Raw genomic sequence first — 21,423 nt, 5'->3', positions numbered from 1 at the left:
GGCACATTCCTTTCAGATGAGGGAACTCTGTAGGAGGAAACCCTTTTCTTAGGGATTGAGTTAGCATTTCTGTTAGCTAGTTTGATTATGCCATTAGCTATGGCCTTTCATAAGTATTCTTTTGGAGATGTGCCTGGATAATTACTAAATTTATTTTTTATTTCTGTTTCTTCTGTTATAATATTTAGTTCTGTGTCTGAGGCTAACAATAGAGTTTTTCTACTTGGCCATCATGTTAGACTCTAAATAGTCAATAAATGTTTTATCATTTATTGATAAAATGATACCCCAATTTATCTTCTGCTCTTACCCACCTCCACAGATCTATTTTTAAATAGCTTTATTAAGGCATAAGTGGACATGCAGTAAACTCTGCATATTTAAAATGCACAGTCTAAGTTCCGACATGTATGCGTATACCCATGAGACCATGGTCACAAATAAGATAGTAAACATACCATTACCCACAAAAGTTTCCTCATGGCTCTTTGTCATCCCTCCCCCAAGTCTCTCCCCCACCTCCAGGCACCCACTGATCTGCTCTCTGTCACTATAGATGAGTTTGCATTTCCTAGAATGGAATGTTATTGTAAAGGAAAAACACGCTTGTGTCTTGTGTATTCTCAATGCTTCACTGCAACACTGTGTTACTTCGAATACAGGTGTGTGGGTTTTCTACACATCAAGCAATTTGGCGACACCAGCTGGGTGTCCTGCAGTTTCCCTCAATTCTGACATTTATCTACCTGGGGATAACATCTGATCCCAGGTGTTTTCCCGTAAATCTGTTCCCTGCCCCACCCAACTTCCATTGCAAGTCCAGGTTGTTACCTGGGCTTCTGACTGACTGGCTACAAATTAGAGGTTCCCGTGACCCCTCCTGGTTTGATTGATTACTTTCAGCAGCTCACAGAACCCAGGAAAGCAGTTTACTTACTAGATTACCTGTGTATGACAAAGGATATTAAATGTTACGAATGAAGAGCCAGATGGAGAAATACTAGGGCCAGGTCTGACAGGGTCCCTAACACAGGAGCAGCTTCTGTCCTCGTGGAGTTTGGGGTACACCACTCTCCCAGTATGAGGATGTGTTCTGGTTCACCAACGCGGAAGCTCTCCGAACCCTGCTGAATTTTTATGGATGCTTGTAATGAAGCCTCCATAAAAGGCTTCACTGGTTAAAGGCTCCCTCCATAGTCTTGATTGATTAAACATTTGGCCATTGGTGATTAAATTCAATCTCCAGGGCCTCTCCCCTTCCCTGAGGTGGCGGATAGGACTGACCGTTCCAACCCTCTAATCACATGGCTCCTACCACTGGCAACCAGCCACCATCCTTGGGGACCTTCCAAAAGTCACCTCATTAACGTACTTAGGTGAGATCGAACAGGGATTATTGTGAATATCAAAATTATAGCTCTTATCACTATTCCAATTTTGAAATAAAAAATTCCAAGGTTTTTAGGAGCTCTGTGTCAAAATGGGGATGAAGACAAAATATGTATTTCTTGTTATAAATCACAATATCATAGTAATGTAAACGAAATCATACCGTATACACTCTTTTTTTTTTTTTTTTTGGTCTGCCTTTCATTCGGCATGACTATCTTGAGATTCATCCATGTTTCCGTGGTATTGTTGTGTAGTACCGTTGGTTTATCCATTCACCTATGGGTGGAATTTTGGTGGTGTTTTTGGCTTTTGCAAGTAAAACTGTACGAACATTCATGTACATGTGTTTATATGGGCATATGCTTTTATTTCTTTTGCATAAATACCTAGGAGTGGAATGGCTGGATTGACTGGATAAGAAATTGCCAAACTGTTTCCCAAAGTGATTATTTTACATTCTCTCCAGCAGGGTATGTTTCTCCACATCCTTACCAACACTTGGCAGGGCCAGTCTTTTTACATTTAGCCGTTCAAGTAGGTACGTAGTGGTACCTCTCTGTACTTTTCGTTTGCATCTCCTTAGTGACTAATGACTGATGGTGTTGAGCTTCCTTCAGGTGCTTATTTGCCATCTATTTTCCGTGAAGTGTCTGTTCAAATCCTTTGCTCATAAGTTTGTTTTTTATTGAGTTTTGAGGGTTTATATATTCTGCATATAAGACCTTTATTAGATACATGATTTGTACTTTTATCCATTTTATTAGCCTTTGTTTTCTCTTTTACCCCAGAATGAAATTTTGGGGAGTGATGTAGGATTTTTTCTGTTTTTATTTTTGACATTTTCCCCAACCTACCCCAAAAGAAGTTGTTACTCCCCGACATCCTCTTCACTTTTTTCCTACCTTTTCTTCTACTTTATGTCAACTTTTTTGATTCATTTTCTCTTTGATTAGGGCCAGTTTCTCAGCTAGCTGTACAAGAGTTAATCCCTTTCAGGGTGTTGCCAACTCTTTGGGCAGAAATGATCCCTAAATTAGTGAATGTGTTTCTTGTCTTGGGATGCTCAGAGCACTGTTTCTTGAGTCTGGAGAGCTGCCATTCCAGTTTTGATCAGTATTGACTTGGCTTCCCTGGGGCAACATCAAAGCAGCCTAGGCTTGGCCTGAAGTACCCCAAGGTCCTTGTCAGAAGACAGAGCAGGGGTCTGGAATCAAAGGTGAAAATGCTGGAGACAGAACTTAACGAACATCCCCTTTTTAATTAAATATTGTTCATTTCTAATTTAATTGCATTGTCCTTACTGTGTAATTTCAACTTTTTGGAATTGGTTGTCTTTTTAAAAATAATTTTTTAACTTTTCAATTACAATTGTCATACAATATCATTAGTTTCAGGTGTACAACATAGTGATTTAGACATTTACACAATTTACGAAGTGATCACCTCCCATCTTACCACCCTGATAAATCTAGTACCCATCTGACACCATACAGTTATTACAATATTACTGACTCTGTTCCCTGTGCTCTATTTTATATCCCCATGACTATTTTGTAACTATCAATTTATACGCCTTAATCCCTTCACCTTTTCACCCATCCCCCAACACCCCACCCATCTGGCAATTATTTGTTTATTTTGTGTTTTAGATTACACATATGTGAAATCATACAATATTTGTTTTTCTGTCTGACTTATTTCACTTAGCATAATATCCTCTAGGTCCATCCATGTTGTTGCAAATGGTAAGATTTCATTCTTTTTTATGGCCAGATATTATTCCATTGTATATTTGTCCCACATTTTCTTTACCTAATCATCTATTGATGAATACTTAGGTTGCTTCCATATCTTGTCTACTATCTATGAAATGTCCTTCTTTTTCTCTTGTTACAGCCTTTGTTTTAAAGTCTATTTTGTCTGGTGTAAGTATTGCTACCCCAGCCTTTTTTTTCACTTCCAATTTCATGAAATATCTTTTTCCATCCCTTTACTTTCAGTCTGTGTGTCTTTGATCTGAAGTGTGTCTCTTATAGGCACCACATGTAAGGGTCTTGTTTTCTTATCCATTCAACAACCCTATGTTTTTTGGTTAATCTATTTACATGTAAAGTAGTTATTTATAGGTATATAATTATTGCCATTTTATTATTCAAATTTTTTATCTTTCCTCCTCCTCCTCTTCCTCCTCATCCTCCTGTCCTCCTCTTCTTCTTCAAGGATTCCCTTTAGCATTTCTTGTAATACTTGTTTAGTGGTGATGACCTCCTTTAGCTTTTCTTGTCTGGGCATCCCTCCCATTTCTTAACTCCTACACTGTGGTTGTGGGACCAGCCCGTTTCTCCTCCCAGCCTCTCCTACCCGCCTCAGTGTGGCTTCTTCTTCATATCTTTAGTTTTAGGCGTTCTGTTCAGCTAGTCTTCAGGAGGTTTTCCAATGACCGTTGTACTGTAATTTATTTGTAATTTTGATGTGGCCATGGGAGGAGGCTGAGCACAGCGTTTCTCTACTCTGCCATCTTGACCAGAAATCTTGTTGACTTTTTCTGTTCACTAATTCATGGCCATTTTTAAACAACTTTTCTGATCCTATTGCCTTTTAGCTTTTGGAGATCATCTCCAAAAGCTTCTCTAATATTTTACTTCTCTAATATTACTTCTCTAATACTCTCTATAAATTTTACTTCTCTAATATTATTGCATATATGTTAAATATAGACCTTTTTGTCATTTGTAGGGGATTTGAAACTTGAGAAGCCTAGACCAGATATTCTGTTTATTCTCGTTATCTAGACTTGTTTCTTTAGTTCTGCTGTTTCAATTACATAGCTTTTGAAATGATTTTCTATAAATGCGCTAACATCACACATATAGACACACACCCTAGTTCTTGTAAATGTCTCATTTTAACTGACAAATATACTTAGCATTGCCAGGGCCTAAAAAAACAGTAAATTACCTATAATCCCAAGTTGAAGGAAAAGGAGAGAGTTCCTTTTCTCTTAGCCCAAAGAGCATGTTAAACTGTAATTTACCTCACTCATACACAACAGCATTTCTCTTAAGTTTCTTTAGAGACTGGGTATATACTCATACTCTTACACACACAACTTCCAGATAGACATCAAGTGCGATTTTAGTTACCAGGTGTCATGCTGAATCATGGTCAGCAGAATGCTTCCCTGGCCTGGGAAGTAGGACAGGACATACAAATCTGGAATTCTACAATGGTTAAGCAAAGGCCAGCTGTGATACAAAAGTCATGTATATCAAAAGTACAAACCAGAATAAGATGAGGGAGGCTAAAGCTTATGCACACAGCAACAAGGAGCATCAGGAGTTGAGGGGCCAGAGAAAACCGTCTCTTTAATAACATAGTAAGATATCTTCTATAGACGGAACCTTGGGAATGTAGACATTTTACAGAGTCGACCACTCGTGGCAGATGGTCAAGTGCTTAGACAGTTCAATATTGGGAGTGTAGAGGGAATAGAAGCATGTGTTAGTGGAGGACTGGGACTAGACTCAGGTCCCCAGCTCCTAATCCAGCTTCACTCTGCCTTTCTGTCTATCATCATGCAGAGATGTATGGCCCATGTTCTAAACAGCAAAATGTAAGCATTGATCTCAATGACATGCTAGTGATTAAATTTTAGGCAGTCTTTTCCCCCCCAGATGCATCACAGCTTTCATCTAAGGCTTAACTGTAAGAGGGGGTGAGGCAGTGTCACTCTAGAAGGTAGTGTAACAGGTGGAAGTTGAGGAAGCCCAGGCTCTTCTTTGGCTGTGGGAATGGGGCATTGTTGGTAAGGAACTCCTGGGGAATGTCAGTAGGCAGGTGGGTGCCACAAAACTGGGTTAAGCAGACGTGGCCCTTGCTCTGCAAGATCAAAAGGGCACAGCGGGCAGTCAGAGGAAGAGGCTTAGGCAATATTGTGTCTCTCAGCTCTGTATGGGCATAGGGATAAGACTACTTCTGCTTGGATCACTTGCATTCTCATTACAAAACTGGTACATACAAATCAACATGATTAAAACGCCAACCATCTGCAGTCGGCACACATTTAGTTTGGTGTGTATAATATAGTGTCGTGTGATTTAGTTCTGCCACGCACTACACTCTAATTGCCCAGCATACAGCAATCAGAGCAAAGGTTGCCAGCACATCAAGAAGAGAAAAGACAGAATCGTTAACCCTGCCAGGTTCTGCAAACTGTGCATGTCTCAAAACTCAGGATACTCTTTATGGCTGCAGAGTGAAGAAAGAAATGCATCACGATGCCTATTCAGTCAATTTTGTACACTCCACTAGCTCTCTCAATAATACAGTTTTAAACTATGTAATAAGGACTTGTGGTAGTTAATATATATAAGTTTCTCTGCATCCCATCAACCCTTTTACAATCGCAGTATAAACTGGGAAACAATCATAGTTGTGGGTTTCAGTTTATAGTGCCCATTGAAGTATATTCTATATGTGAGAGCTATTACCTGTACTAATATTTGTAGTAGTTTTCTTTTCTTTCCAAAATAGTTTGTTCACTTTGGGGTCTGTGCACATAAATACTCAAATGTTCACTCGTCAAGCATGTCAGTTTACTTTTTTTTCTCCTTTGTGACCACACTTAGCAATTCAGAGTCTTAACAAGAAGCTGATCTGTTCATCTTGTTGTGACTATGTTGGTGGAGTTTCTCTTCCAATTAGGATGTAAAAATTGCAAGAGAACATTGCTTCCATCAGTAAAGAGAAGAAGCCAGATCATCGAAAAGCAGTAACTTTTCTTGACTTCTAAAGAGGGACACGCCCTCCTCAAGAGGGACAGGATTCCAGCTGTTTTCTGTTCAGCAGAGCACGGGAGGAACAGGTGACCACCACAGGAGTAGGTAGAATAAGTTCTTAAGGGTGAATGTGAGCCAACACATCAGTTTAGAATAACCGGGAACCCAGATACAAGGGGAGTTCACACTGACTCACGGTTGTTTTCTACAGGCCTCTACTAGGTCCTCATAAGAAAGAGTAGAGCCAAAGCTGGCGATTAGACAGAACCCCCTTTATTGGTACAGCCACACAGGAGGTGATTGTACTGGGGGACATGCACGATACAACATCTGCTTCCCCAGATTCTTCTTCCTATGACACAGATGTTGCTGGGAAGGCAGCAAACCCTCTAGGCCCCAGGACCCAGGCAAATATTTACTGCTTACGGTGGAGGGCTGGGAGACCCTTCTCCCTGCCCTTGGTAGCCAACAAAGATCCTCTGCTTCTGGGTCAAAGCATGGTACAAGAGCAGGACAAGCTCTCAGGCCCACAATCTTTCACTGATTCAAAACAGAGTTCTGCTTCTCCTAATGAGGGGCAGGACACTTTCTCGTGCCTGACACAGGGACAATGACAAGGCAGAGTTTAGCTTCCATGGAGGGGAGAGGCACAAATGTTGAAGAAGCCTCACTCGGAGGTCCAGGTTCATAGGGCCTTCCTAAGATTCAGGCTGGACCAGAAGAACTGAGAACTTCCCCTGCCCTCACCGTGAGCCTTGCACATAGAAACAAAGCAATAGCAGTCCTCTGCTGGGAGACAAGAGTGTGGGGAAGGGTTACCTTTGTGACATAAATATGAAAGAACTGCAGGCACGCTAAGAATAATCCAGCATTCCAGACCCCACACATGGCTAGGGGATTTTAATAGCCCATGGTAGGGGATTTTCATCACAGCAACACATCTGTTCCACTGAGTAAGTTGACTCAATAGCTGGTAGGAATGGCATGCCAGAAGACCATTTCCTGGAGGAAATACTGTTTGCCTCAGTTGCTACTGTTCTAGCCTTCAGCAACAGTATTATGGCACAAGAAAAAACAGAAGGAACAACTCATTGTTAAGGAGATAAGGCAATCAACAGGAACAGACTCAGAGATAACCCAGACGTAGGAGGTTTCAGACAGGAACTTGAACGTAACTGTGATTAGTATATTCAAGGATGTAGTGCGAAAGGCGGACAATGTACATGCACCCATGGAGAATATTAACAGAGATGGAAACTACTAGAAACAAAACACGTACGTTGGGTTTGTTAGCAAACTGGACATAGCTGAGGAAAGAGTCAGCTAATTGAAGCTTAAGTCAACAACATAAACAAAGAGGCAGGGAGAGAGAAAAGGAGAGTGTATAGGAAAAAATTACATTTCTCCTGTGTTTCCCTTCTACTCTCATTTTTTTACTGCACACATAACACATCACTTCTGACAACACGTGTCGGTTTTCCGCACATCAGGTCTCTGCGACGCCAGTTGGGTGTCCTATAATTCAGTTCAATTCTGACACTAATTGGAGTTAGTACAGACCCCACAGATTAAGGGCTCAGTCCTCCAGTTGTAAGTCCCAGTTGTAAGTCACCTGAACGTTATAAATCAGGTTTCTCACAATCCCCTCCTTGGGCTTGGTCATTTGCTAGGACAGTTCACAGAACTCAGAGAAACATTTGCTTATGTTTACCAGTTTATTATATAATAAAGGATATCATTAAGGATATACAGATAAACAGCCGGATGAAATACATAGGATGAGGTCTGGAAGGGCCCTTAGTACAGGAGCTTCGGTCCCTGTGATTTGGGGTATGCCAGCTTCCCAGTATGTGTTCACCAACCAGGAAGCTCTCCAAATCCCATTCTTGGGGATTTCTATGGAGTCCTCATCATAAAGGCATGATCGATCATTAACTCAATTTCCAGCCTTTCTGCCTTCTCCAGGCAGTAGTGGGTAGGGCTGAAAATCCCAAGGTTCTAATCATGGTTTAGTCTTTCTGGTGCCTAGCCCCAATTTAGGAGCCCACCAAAAATAACTTCATTAGACCAAATGACATTCCTATCACCCAGGAATTTCTAAAGAATTGAGGAGCTTGGTGTTAGGAACTGGGGTCAGAGATCAAATATTAGAATAAAAGATGCTCCTAGTGCTCTTATCACTTAGGAAATTACAAGGGTTTTAAGAACTCTGTACAAGGAAACAGACAAATGTATATACTTCTATTATTTCACAAACAGAAAAAGGAAGGAAGGGAAGGCAGAACAAAATATCTAATAGCTTTGGAACAGTATCAGTAGTCTAACATATATGTCATTGGAAACCCAAAAAGAAAAGATCAAGTACTGTCCAGAAGAAATACTTGAAGAAACATTGCTGAGAATCATCCAAAATAATGGAAGGAAAAAACAATTAATGAAATATGAACAGATCCAAGAATCTTGAACTCCAATCAGGATTTAAAAAACGGGGATCCTGCCACCCCCTATTCTAGAAACATTAGAACCAGTTGCTGAAATACTAAAGATAAAGAGGAAAAGTCTTAAAGGCAGACATAGCAAAAAGAAACATTACAAGCAGAGGAACAAAGATAAAAATAACAGTGAAATAACATCTTTAAAGTACCAAAAGACCAAAAAAAAAGACAAAATCCTGTCAATCCAGAATTCTATACCCAGCAAAAATATCTTTTAAAAATAAAGCCTTTTTCAGACAAACAGAAGCTGAGGGAATTTATTGCTAGGATATCTGCAGTATAAGAAATGTTAAAGGAAGTTCTTTAGGCAGGAGTACTGATAGCAATTTGGATATACACAAAGAAATAAAGAGACCCTAATATGGTAAAAGTGAGGGTAAATATAAATGTTGTATTTTCCCTCATTTTTAATTGCTTTAAACAATAATTGTCCAAAGTAAAAGCAATAACAATGCATTGTGGGGTTTATAACACAAGAAGTAAACTATGTGACACCATAGGACAAAGCATGGGAGGGAGAAAACATATACTGTTCTAAAGTTAGTGTTTGCACACTGTGCTTGAAGTACTTTAGTAGTATTTGAAAGTAGATTGTGATGTGGTTAAATGTATATGTATGTACATATATGTATATGTACATGTATATGTATGTGTATATTTATATATAAATATATATGCATATGACCTGGGCAGCCACTGGAAAAAAAGTTTAAACAAAAAGTGAATAAAATCTAATTATGGAGATTAAATAATAACATAAAAGTAATCAAAAGAAGGCAGAAAAAGAGGCAAAAAGGAACAAAGAACAGATGAGACAAATAGAACACTACTGGTAAGATGGACGGTTTATTTTTTTTTAAGGTGGGTGCAGCTCACAGTGGCTCCTGTTGGGATCGAACAAGCAACCTTGGTATTAGTAGCACCATGCTTTAACCAACTGAGCTAACTGGCCACCTGTAAGATGGCAGGTTTAGATTCTACCATATCAACAGTTACATTGAATGTTAATCATCTAAACACACTAATTAAAAGTCAGAGAATGTCAGATTGGATAATAAAAGCAAGACCCAACCATATACTGTCTCAAATAAACCTATTTTAAATGTAAAGACACACAAAGGTTAAAGTTAAAAGGAAAAAAGCTATACTATGTAAACACTGATCAAAAGAAGGAACGACTGAATTAATAGCAAAGTAGACTTTGGGACAGCAATTATTACCAACAGTGGATGGAACATCACGTAATGATAGGGTCATTTCACCAAGAAGATATAATCTTAAATGTGTGTATACTTTCAACAACAGACCTTCAAAATACATAAATACATAAAACGGATAGAATTCGGGGAGAAATTGACAAATCCACAGCCAGCAGCTTCAGCATTCCTCTCAATAATTTATAGAACAGCTATACAAAAAATCAGTTAAGGGTACAATCACAGCCACATTGTCAGTCATTGCAGGTGAACATACATTCTTTTGAACCGCATGTGGAACATTCACCAAGACAAACCATTTTCTGGGCCATAAAACAAATTTCAACAAATTTTTAAAAATTAAAATCAGATGGAGCATGACCTCTGAACATACTGAAATTAAACTGAAAATCAGGAAGAGATCTGGAAAAATCCATCAGTTATTTGGATTGTCAAAATGATTGCTCATCTCAGAGACATCTTCTAGATGATTCATTATGGACAGGCATGAATATGGAAAGGGACATTCAGAGAACTTCATCCTATTTTCAACGTTCGTTGAATTCTATAAGTTTTTCAGAAAAAAAATTCCAATTAATCATGCTACAGGAAAACTTAAGAGTTTCAGTATATGGAATTAAAAAGAGAGAGATTAAATAATTATTGGAAGATAGGAAAGTTGCCTTAAAGTAGAAAGTACATTGATATGATTTTGAAATTCTTTAATCATTTGACTTTAATTTGAAGAGCACTGCTTGGAGAAGTTAAATGCCAGTGTTCAGGCATTTAGTTGTATAATAAATAAAATTCCAGGAAAAATTCAGGTTTAATTTATTTGTACAATAAATAAAATTAGAGGGAATATATTAAGTATCCCGTTTTTGTAATGAATGTGATATTAATATTAAAAGTAAAGTAATAATATCATTAAGTATCTTTAGATTTTTTTTTGCCCAGCACACATTTTCAGGTGACCGTCTCAGAAACCTGTAAAGAAGGCAGGGAAGGTGTCATTAGTGTACACAGGAACTCATGGGGTTAATTTGATAAGGTGGTATGTAAGTCAGAGTTGAGTGTACATTTTTGCTCTGTTTTCTGTAATGACACTTTATGTCATTCTCCACTGGTCACCTGTTGTCCTTTATCATTTTTTCACTACACCTAATCAACAGTTGATATGTGTCACTGTTCATGATTCAAGATACATTTGAGGACTACATTAGGGAGGGTCATGGGGACAGTGAAACATGACATGTGACAGTAATGAAGGGAGAGTCAGAGCAGAGGCTCAGGATTCTTAAGAGATTCCTCACAAGCGCCATTATGAGGTGAAAATAGCTCCTCTAGTTGCTGTGAACGCATACATGTGCCAGATAAAGTATAACAAGAGTGTGCACCTACATCTTTTTACAAACACCACCGAGCTAAGAAGAAGGAATTGGTACCCCCTCCATGGTGTTAGAAGCTAAGGGAGCTGAGAGGGGCTGGCTTCTGAACCGGGCAGTGGGGGCTCGGTTTTCCTGCTGCTCTGAGATGGGAATGTGCCTTGCTCCAGCCTGAAGCGGGAGCTGGAACTGAGGCCTCAGAGTAAACGCTGGCATTTTCAGAGGGCTGTCAGGTTCTTAAAAGTGAAACAGAAAAGCTGCTCACCAACCCTGCAAAATAATAGCTTGTCATCTGCCTGGGGTTCCAGGTGTGAGGAAGAAAACCAAACTCTTCAGTGAGAAATTGGAGCCCCGGTCCTGTGCCAGGGTCTCAGTAGAAGCAAACCCAGAATTGCTCTATATGTGCTATCAGTATTAAAAGCAATATCATTCGTATCTTTAGATTTTTTTTTTACCCAGCATACATTTTCATGAAACAGTGCAGAGAACCAACCCCTCTGTAAGAAACACTAAGTTTCCAGCACTAAGTATGACCCTCTGGGGAATATCAGCGGGTACAGCACACGCACACACACGGGACACACATTGAGCACACTGAGTACTGGAGATCAGTAAGGGAGCCGATCCTTACTTGGAGCAAATGCCGAGATGGGATCGCACAGGCGAGGATCCCAATGGGCCAGTTGGTGTCCCGCACACCTCTCCCGGGCCCCTTGGTAGCCTCCTGCTGGTCACAGCGTCCTCTGAAAGTATGGCGACCCCTCTTTTCACTTTCTGCTCCCTGGTAGAATGAGTCCAGAGCCGAACTTGCAGATCAGTGGGACGTTGGCTGTGCCCCTGGCAGAAGTCCCTTTTGGGGCGAGGATGCCCAGCCCTGCAGAGTCTGGTGGGCATGGATGGAAGCACAGGCCCCTCGGGGCTCTTGGCAATGATAAGTGGCACTGTTTCTGCATCCACCACTTGGCTCCTAAACCCAGATGTCCTCCTTGGGGATAGTGCCATACAGAGGTCTCTAACTTCATAAGCAGACTGGATCATGGCGTGTGGCACCTGTCCTTTCAGTCTCTCGAGCTGGTGCCTCAGTATCCCTTGAGAACGCTGTTTATCTCTTGGAGGCATGGTATGTGATCCCCGTGCGGTTTGGGCCCACTTCTGAACCCCCCACTGTGTAATGGGCCCCTGGTCAGATGCAGTGACGTATGGGATCCCATCAGCCAGTTCTGGGGGGACCGGTGCTGTAGGTGGGTGAACCTTCCTCTGTGTCCAGTGCCTTTTCCATGGTGGAATACTTAGCAGTGTTATTAGCATATGATCCCAAAGTGTTTACACTATGCCCACTTGCAAGTTTCCACTCACGTGCCACTTCCCAGCCCTCCTTGTCACTGATACTCCAGTTCCTTCCCGTTAGTCTCCTGTCCACACAACCAGGCTGTTGACGGCTGCCCAGGTATCTTCAGCTCCGGCTGCTTCTCTGTCTGCACAAAGTGGGGTGAACGGGTGGACTGCTCACAGCTCCACCTATGGGGCACACTTTCCTCTGCATTGTCGTCGAGGGCCACCCATGAATGCTGTTGTAACAAGCGCTGGGCCATATGTCAAGCTGACCTGTCTGTAAACCACGCTCAGCTGGATATGTGAGGCAGCTTGTCGCGGGCGGTACGAGGCATGGAGGGCACAGCAGCACGGTGGGTGACTCGGAAGTCTGAGCTTCCTGCTCGTGCCGCTCGCTGCTCCTTCCATGCTGGTTCCATCTGGGATGGACCGTTCTATCTCAGGGTGGATGCTGCTTGTCAGTAACTTGGCTGACAACTCCACTCATTAGGGGGAGCCTTGGATGCTTGGTCCCTTGTGTTCCCTGGTCTCTACCAAGAGCTTTTTCAAAGGGCGTCACGTTCTCTGCTGCGATGGCATGGCCTGGCTCAGAATTCCCGGGGCATGCATTTGATTCTCCCTGTGGAGCTTGCCATGGGCCCCATCTTGCATCTTTTCCCAGCACTGCCACCTCTGCACCATCCAGGGTCCACAGCCAAAGCAGCCAGGCTGCTCGCCCCACTGCCTGGCCCCACTGCAGTCCTTCCTGGCTCCAGACCTCTCTCAAAGCTGGCGGCTACCGTTTCTCCCAGTGTGTGGGTCACAGCACTATTCCCAGGTGTGTTGTTTCCAGGACCCCACCTAACAGGCACTCTGCTTCCTTCTTCATGGTGGGGAATGCAAAATGTGGCTTTTACTTAGGGGCTATCCCAGCATGCCTCTGACCGCTGGGCCCCTGGAAACTTCACTGTCGTCGCCAGACCCTCTGTCTTCCCAGGGTTTATCTCCCCAAGGAGGAGTCCTTACCCAGGACTCCTGTGTGCTAGCTGCCCACCACTTGTTCCTCCTGTGCAGGCAGCATGGTGTCAGCCTCTTGCCTCCCTCATCAGGGCCGGCACTAGTTATCAACGTGGCTTCCAGGAAGAGATGGGTGCCGCTGATGCTGACTTTGGGGGAGAGGCTCCTGCAGCGTCTTCTGGCTCACTGGTGTGCTGAGCACTCCCGGGGGGCCTGGCGGGGCGGTGGGGAGGTGCTTGGGTCAAACATCATCATGCGCATCCGCCAGAAGTCCCATGATCCCAGGTTCTCTCTACCTGCCACAGCCCTGACCTGCATAACGGGCCTGTCTGACTGAGCATTCAAACGTGCTGAGTTCTCTGTCTCATACCGGGGTCTTCAGCCTGCAGTTGCTTGCAGGTCATGATGAGACCACTCTGTACCCACCAGGAAGGCTCTCAGCTTCTCACACTTAGCTGCTGACTGCTTGTTAACAGCTTCCAGTATCTCATTATGCTTGTGCAGGCCTCAGTACAACCTGGCAGTAACGAGCCGACTCTGCTGTTTCTGTAGGTGTTTTTCCTTCTGTGTCTTCCACGTGTGTGCATTATTATGCCTGTCACGGCGTTTCCCTCCACCAGAACAGTTTCCAGGTCATTTACCAGTGAAATCTTTCGCAGTTGAACTACGACCTTGAGCCAGGACTATCCGGGCCCCACCTACCAGTGACGATGGCATCCTGGTCACCTGCAGAGTGTGTAGATAGACCAAGTCCTGAATGCCATCTCACTACTTGTTTTCTCAGACTACTCGGTGCCACTTGTGTTAGTCTAGGTCCTTTAAGAAACAGACTCCAAAATGGGATCACACCTGCAAGGATTTGATTAGGGGAAGTGCCGAGTGAAAGGAAACAGAGAGGAAGCTAGAAAAGGCTGGAAGAGACATCCATCCACAATGTGAGTCTGACACTTAGTGCAGGGGAAAGGGGAAGAGGTTCCCTCTTAGTCGGCTATTCAGTCTTAGGGTTAAGCCATTGGGGAGTCCTTGACTTTCTCTTGTCTTTGCCAGTGCGTCTCAGTTATTTCATTCTAATTTCTTGCTGCTGACTAACTTGGTCAATGTCCACTTCATGTGACGAAGAGTTCCCATCTCAGCTGTTCAGGAGAGCAACAACTAGTCTGGATATCTGGGTATTGTGGTCGCGCTTCCAGATTCCTAGGGAAGGACTGGCCTGGTTCCAGCTGTGTCTGGAATTTACCATGTTTCCCTGAAAATAAGACCTACTTGGACAATCAACTCAAATGTGTCTTTTGGAGCAAAAATTAATATAAGACCCTGCCTTATTTTACTATAAGACCCAGTCTAATATAATATATAATATAATAATATTATAATAAATATAATATAATATAACATAATACTGGGTCTTATATTAATTTTTGCTCCAAAAGACGCATTAGAGCTGATTGTCCCGCTAGGTCTTATTTTCGGGGAAACACGGTTGTTCATGGTTGTCTCTCTCTAAATTGAAACATTTCCCAGAAAAGTTGGGCAAACCACAGGTTTAACAGTAGTATCTTATGTAACCTCTAATAATCCTTAAACATTTGATTAGCAATTCTTCGATTTTTTTTTTTAAGCGTAGAGAATGACTGAAGAATGATTCAGATGGGTCACAGTTGTCCCAGTGAGGGATCCAAAGGCATACTTAAAGTGGTTCATCAGTGACTAATTGGGTTAGTTCATTACATGTTTGTTTTTGTAATGGCAAAGCATTTTCAAGAGTAATGACCTGACCAACATTTTGTCCTTTACCTCTTCCTTTCTGTTGAGTTTATTCAAACACGGATTAACATCAGATAAAAGAAAGGCTGTCTGGGGAAAATGTACATCCGCTAGAGTACTTCACACTGAATGGGAAAGCCATAAAAGTCAGTGCTCGGTGATTAGAACTTTAAAAAGGAGCTATGAAACTCTTTGTAAAGATAGTAGCCTGTCTTCTCTCTGTTGTGTTTTGTATGTAGACAAGTGTGGGAGCTCCAAATAAAGGTGTCACCACAGTGAGCAGTGTAGTCATAGCTGAAATACTGCAACAACAGGCCGAGTGCCGAGGTGAAGGCAGGTGAAGGCCGAATGAAACATGGATGTAGGCCACGTGGGGGAGCATCAGATGGCAGAGGGAGTGAGGGGGGACTAGGGCCTGAAGGAACAGGTGAGGCGTGGGAAGCGGGTTAGGGTAGGCTGGCTTGAATCATTTCAGCAGGTGCCATGTTCCTAGCTGTCAGTACCTAGCTGTGTGAGGCAGGGGGTTGGTGGCCCTGAGTGTGAGAGCTCTGACCGAGGTCAGGTGTGGGTTTGCATGTGAAAGGCATGCTCCTGGGTGACTTGTTCACCAGCTCACAGAATTGGCTACTCCTGGCAGGGGCAGTCCTGCAGGGTCAGTAAGGCCCCGAAAGTCAAAGCATCAGAATTCGGAAAGTAAGACAGGGTTCCTACACCCATGCAGAGTTCAGCTTTCTCTCTCGTGTTCCTATGCCATCGCAAGTCTCCACGTGAGCACTTTAAGCAAGGCCACCAGGTGTGCATGGAACCCCCCAGTGCTTCACATGTTATTCAGCAGTTCACTGGGGCACGGGAAGGAGATGTCTTAAATAGATAGGTGAGGGCCTTGGGCAGGGCTGCGGGTGGGTGTCAGAGCAGGGCGTGGGCACTTCTACCTGAGAACAGCAGGAAAGTTCTGTGAGCCTTTTCAAGATTCCCCGTGTGGGAAACAGCCTATTCTAGCTCCCAGGTATGCCTTAATGACGCCATGTCTGATATTCGGGAAAGAGGGAAGGAAGTTATTTACCTAGCGACATGCTAGTGGGGCCTCTGTGTGATATGTGTATAATTAGGATTCTGTGCGTTCGAGCAATTATAGGTTTGATATAGGGCTGGGGAGATGCTGTGCTGGCATGTTTCTGGGCACGTCACAGGTTTAAAAATAAGGGGAAAGGGTGACATTTCATCCTGAAGAAATACAAAATGAACGTGGAGGGAGAAGAATATTATATACACAGTCAGCATTCAGCTTCTAAGCCTCATGTGTATCCCAAACCCTTGCAAAGCCCTCTTTTGAGAAATTACTTAGAAGCTAATTCATGCTTGGGCCAGTCTCACAAACCAGCATTACGAGCTGACTGCTGATGAACTCGGAGCCTCGGGATCCGTCCGCTTCCTTAGCTGCTTGTGCCATCTTAGATGCCCCGCCCCCATACTGCTCTGTGCTGCTTTATGGACATCATGCTTTTGTCGCTTAGTGTCCTGGTCCTCATGGAGTGAGTTCCTGCTGATCAGGTCTCAGGATTTTTCTTTCCCACATTTTATGCTTTAAGCTGATTAATGGTTTTTCTTTCTGGTGTGAGGCATCCTGGTTTGTTGTATTGTGATTAGTTACCATCCTATTATTCTAATTGATTCTCCCCGGAAGAAGTGACAGCTCACAGTAAGTCTTGCCCTTCCGCCCAGAGACTTGTGTATCTAGAATTTCCATGTTGTACCGCTCCTCCCTTGGTGTGCACCTCTTCTTTTCCGTAATTTTTATGTAAATATTGTTAACTATTTTCCATGGTTCAGCTTTATCCTCAAGCAAGTGAACCATTCCTTTTCTATTGTTATGGTCAGAAAAATTAACATAACAATGTGTAAGATATATTAAAATTAATATCAGTCACAATTTTTGAGTGTTACGAGATGCCAGGCACTGTTTAAGTGATTATGGATATGGTGACTCATTAACTCCTCACTCTGTGAGGTAGGTACTGTTATTATTCCCATTTCACAGAAAGGAAACTAAGGCACAGAGAGGTGAAATGATGTGCCCTAAGCAATGGATGAAGGAGGATTTGAATCTGAAAATATGGTCAATATGTTCAACCCCTACCTTCATGGACATGAGGCAGAAATCATTAAGGAAAACATTGGATAATTGAACAGAACTTCACAGCTGTCACCCACTTTTGCCCTTCTCTGCTTTCTCCACACTGCCTCTGCCACAGGCCCTTTGTGAGTTAGCCCTTAGTCAGCCTTCAGATTTCAGCCTGTCACGTCCACAGAGGGGCTGCCCCCCAGCACACATAGCTTCAGAACCCCACACCCACTAACCTGTGTGGCTGGGTCAGGGTCTCACTTCCCCACTAGAATAAAGCTCCATTGGGTCCTCGTCACCTCGCATGCTGCCGGCTATGTGACAGGTACTCAGACAGTGCTGCTTGGATGCATGAACAAAAGTTCTGAAGGAAGGAGGAACACAAGCCACGACTTATCATATGCTGACCACATCCTAGCTCTTTCAGGTCCGGGTATATCTCAGGTACAGGGTATGCGATTGTACCAGGGAGGAGTCGGCTCTTCTTCATGTTACAGACAGCCCAGCTACAGCAGCTTAGACACATACAATATGATTTGTCTCACACAACAAGAACTCCAGGTTGGCATTTCAGGGCTGGTTTGACTGCTAACAGATGTCACCAAGGTCTAGGCTTTTCTGGGTTTCTGCTCCTGCAAGTTGAGCAATATGACAGTCTTGTCACAATGACAGTCACTGGGTTTCCTACTGTGGTATGAGCAGTAGATTGTTGTATTTAAGTAGTAGGTTTGAAACTTTGTACCTCCTTAAATAAAAAGTTTTGTTTCATGTACAATGCACTCTTTGAGGAAAGAAGTGAAATGAATGCCCAGGGTAAAAGGGAAGACTTTCCTGAAGTGTCTGGTGATCCTTCGCTGTTTTCATTTAAGTCTAAGGTATTAAAACTAATAGGAAACTGTTGGGAGAGATTATTGACAGGTGTTACTGTAAGGTGACCTGGTTGGCAGTTTCAGCAGGTGGATGCCCTGCCTTAATGTCGGTGTCTATAGATCTTGTCTCTTCAAACATTTTCCAGAGAAGAAGGTTCTGGTCTATTTGGGTGGGGAGTAAAAACCAGGCCACCAGTGTTCTGGGAGCCAAGAGGAGAAGGGTGCCGGGCGTAGCGGTGGGGAGCAGATCTGTCTTCCCATTCAGAGTCGACTTAGCTTTAATAGTCCTGCTTTTGGCACATTTCCTACCCCAACCTTCAGCTACGCCTCGTGCCTCAAGTCCAGATCTTCAAATTGACCTTTTCCGGGAGTAAAACGTGCAGGGTGAGGTGGACGAGGGGCAGCCCAGGAAGGGAGAAGGGATGGATTTTTCAAAGCCAGTCCTCCTGTGTCATAGGTTCCTGGCAACCCCTGTTCCCGCGCTTTGTGGAGGAGGGTGGGCGAGGTTCTGTGGCACGGGTGGGCTCACTTCCTGCCTCTTTCCACTTCCTGTCACCTAGGTACGGCTTCTTCTGTGTCGTGATGTGATTAAGCTCTGCCCACAGGTTTAGCGCCCTTGTGGCCTGCTCTTAGTGCTTCTGGGTTTACGCCTTTTCTGTCTTGCCACTTCAGTGAGAGGGAGGGGAGGTGAGAATGCATGTATTCATTCGCTCCTGCTTAGCTGGAAACGTTGCATGTATTATTTTTCTACAAACGAGGGTTATACTGTACATCTGTCTTTAATCTCTATAAGATTCATTTAAGTAATTTAACATCTGTTGCATATTTAGCTGGTTCTCTCATGTAAAAATGATAGGATAATGAAAATTTCTCGAAAAGGGAAGCAGTTTTCAAGGGAAGGAAGGCTCTAGATTTGTTAAAATGTGCAAAGAGCCTTTTTCAAAATACGTCCATTTATTTTTCAGATTGTGAGCCATGCCTTTAGTGAAGAGGAACATCGAACCCCGGCACCTGTGCCGGGGCGCCCTGCCCGAAGGAATTACCAGTGAACTTGAATGTGTCACCAATAGTACCCTTGCTGCTATCATTCGCCAGCTAAGCAGTCTGAGTAAGTCCTCTCATTTCTAGGAACAACTTTCTTCTGATTACCAGTGGCATTTTATTAATTTTAATATTAGCGCATTGATTTCACTTCAGTAGTTATGTGATTGTCCAAAGACAAGACTGCAACTTTGAGGGGAAGAACCGCCTTCTCCCCTCCTGCGTGTCCCAATATGAATGAACTGGCACCCTCTCTGGTCTTGTGACACCAACTTTATGTGATGAAAACGTAGTTAGAATTGACCAATTCACACATTTTTAGATGAGACCAAATGTGTGCATTTACAGTAGTGTTACACAAATTTTAAATGTGGATAAAATAATTAGTTTTTTTAAAAAACTAGTGAATTATTTTGTTAAACTTGGACAGGACTGTTTTATTTAAAACATAATTATAGTGAATGTCAACTGCAATTGAAAAATAAAACAATTTTTCAAAGTTAGGACGTGTATATTATAAACAACTTTTTCTCTAATAAATTGAACAGTTTAGATAAAAAAATAAAGTAAAATGTAATAATGAAAACGAATTCATACATATAATACAGCTGGCAGAGAAGATGCTCAATAAACATTTGTTTATTCTAAATGAATCATACTATTCCAAATGAATCAAAGAATAAAGCCAGAAACTAGTGAGATTTGCTGATTTTAACCTACTAAAAGTAAAAATGGAGATACTGACTTCCAAATTGAAGTCATATGTGATTGTGACAAACATACAGTACTGTCCGTGTATGTATTATATACATAGATTATATAAATAAAAGCAAATCAAACTTAAGGAAAGAAAGACTTTCTGTTATTCTGATTTTGAACATTAATATGAAATACCCAAGGAATATTTCATGTTTTAAGACTCAGATATGTGTGAAAATGGTTTTTCCATTAAAGCTCTTTGAAGTTGCAGTGTTTTTTCCCTAACTTTTCCATTTATACCGTCATCTGATTTTCTCACTTCGTCCCACTCCTTTTTGGTTTAGATGGTTTACACTGCATTCTGGGTGACAGGTTTTCACAGTTAAGTTTTTCAGCAACTCTGTTAATAACTAGAAAATCCTCCATGAAATTTCACATACTGGTAGTCTCAACGACAGTAGAACGTTTCCTTAAAAAACTCAAGTACTTTATTTTTAAGAAGAAACACTCTGGATGGATAAGTGTTTTTAAAAAGAATTGTAGTGCATTATTACTCATTAATTTTTAATATATCTATAATCATTGGTTAAGGCATAAATAACTTGGAAATTACATTAATGTATTTTAAAATAGATTTCTTCTGGAATCTAAACTAATTACAATTGATTTTTGGTAGTGATTGTTGATAAAATGTGTAAATCCGTATAATTACAGGAAGATACCTTGCAAATTATTGAAGAGTAAAATGTTTGTTTGCATTCATGTATTTTTGTAAGAATGCTTTAGTATCCTGTTTTTATGGCTGAAATATCTATTGGCATAGAGTGTAAGTGATGAAAACCCACACAAACTGTTAAAGTTTTAATAGTCGAGCTGTGGCTCATACTGAAATACTCAGCATTGTGTTATGTGGGTCATGTTTATGGTGGCTGCTTGGCCACCGTCACTTGTAAGTGAAACAGCCCACACAGTGTATTTGTTCCTCCGTACTGCACTTGTAGGCAGGATAATAACAGCCCCTCCAGACATGTCCACATCTTAATCCTGGAACCTTCAGGTATGCGGATATACATGGCAAGGGAATTAAGGTTGCTAGTCAGCTGACCTTAAGAAAGGAGATTATACTGAATTCTCCAGGTGGGCCGGTACCATCACAGGGGTCCTTTAAATGTGGAGGAAGCAGGGAAAAGAAGCAGTGTGAGCGTTGTGATGTGACAGACTCAGTGGGCCATTGCCGGCTTTGGCCACAAGCCAAGGCATGCAGGCAGCCTCTGGAAACTGGATTCTCCCCGGAGCCTCCAGAAGGAACACAGCTCTGCCAACATCTCGTTAGGCCCAGGGAAACCCATTTCAG

The 21,423-nt window shown here is 42.3% G+C and overlaps 1 protein-coding gene across 7 annotated transcripts in view; it reads left to right on the top strand.

The window, feature by feature from the left end:
- Nucleotides 1-21,423, top strand: part of WASF3 (WASP family member 3) — a 130,877-nt gene that overhangs the window by 64,306 nt on the left and 45,148 nt on the right. For all 7 annotated transcript variants that reach the window (XM_081046482.1, XM_081046476.1, XM_081046477.1 and 4 more), the window contains exon 3: nucleotides 19,295-19,437. In XM_081046482.1, the coding sequence (XP_080902608.1) occupies nucleotides 19,305-19,437 (133 nt within the window). In that variant the 5' untranslated portion in view covers nucleotides 19,295-19,304. The remainder of the gene's footprint in view (nucleotides 1-19,294; nucleotides 19,438-21,423) is intronic.

This window comes from Rhinolophus hipposideros, assembly GCF_964194185.1.
Source record: "Rhinolophus hipposideros genome assembly, chromosome: 4".
NCBI lineage: Eukaryota > Metazoa > Chordata > Mammalia > Chiroptera > Rhinolophidae > Rhinolophus > Rhinolophus hipposideros.
The sequence above is the reverse complement of the archived record's forward strand: the minus strand, read 5'-3'. Positions and strand labels throughout refer to the sequence as shown.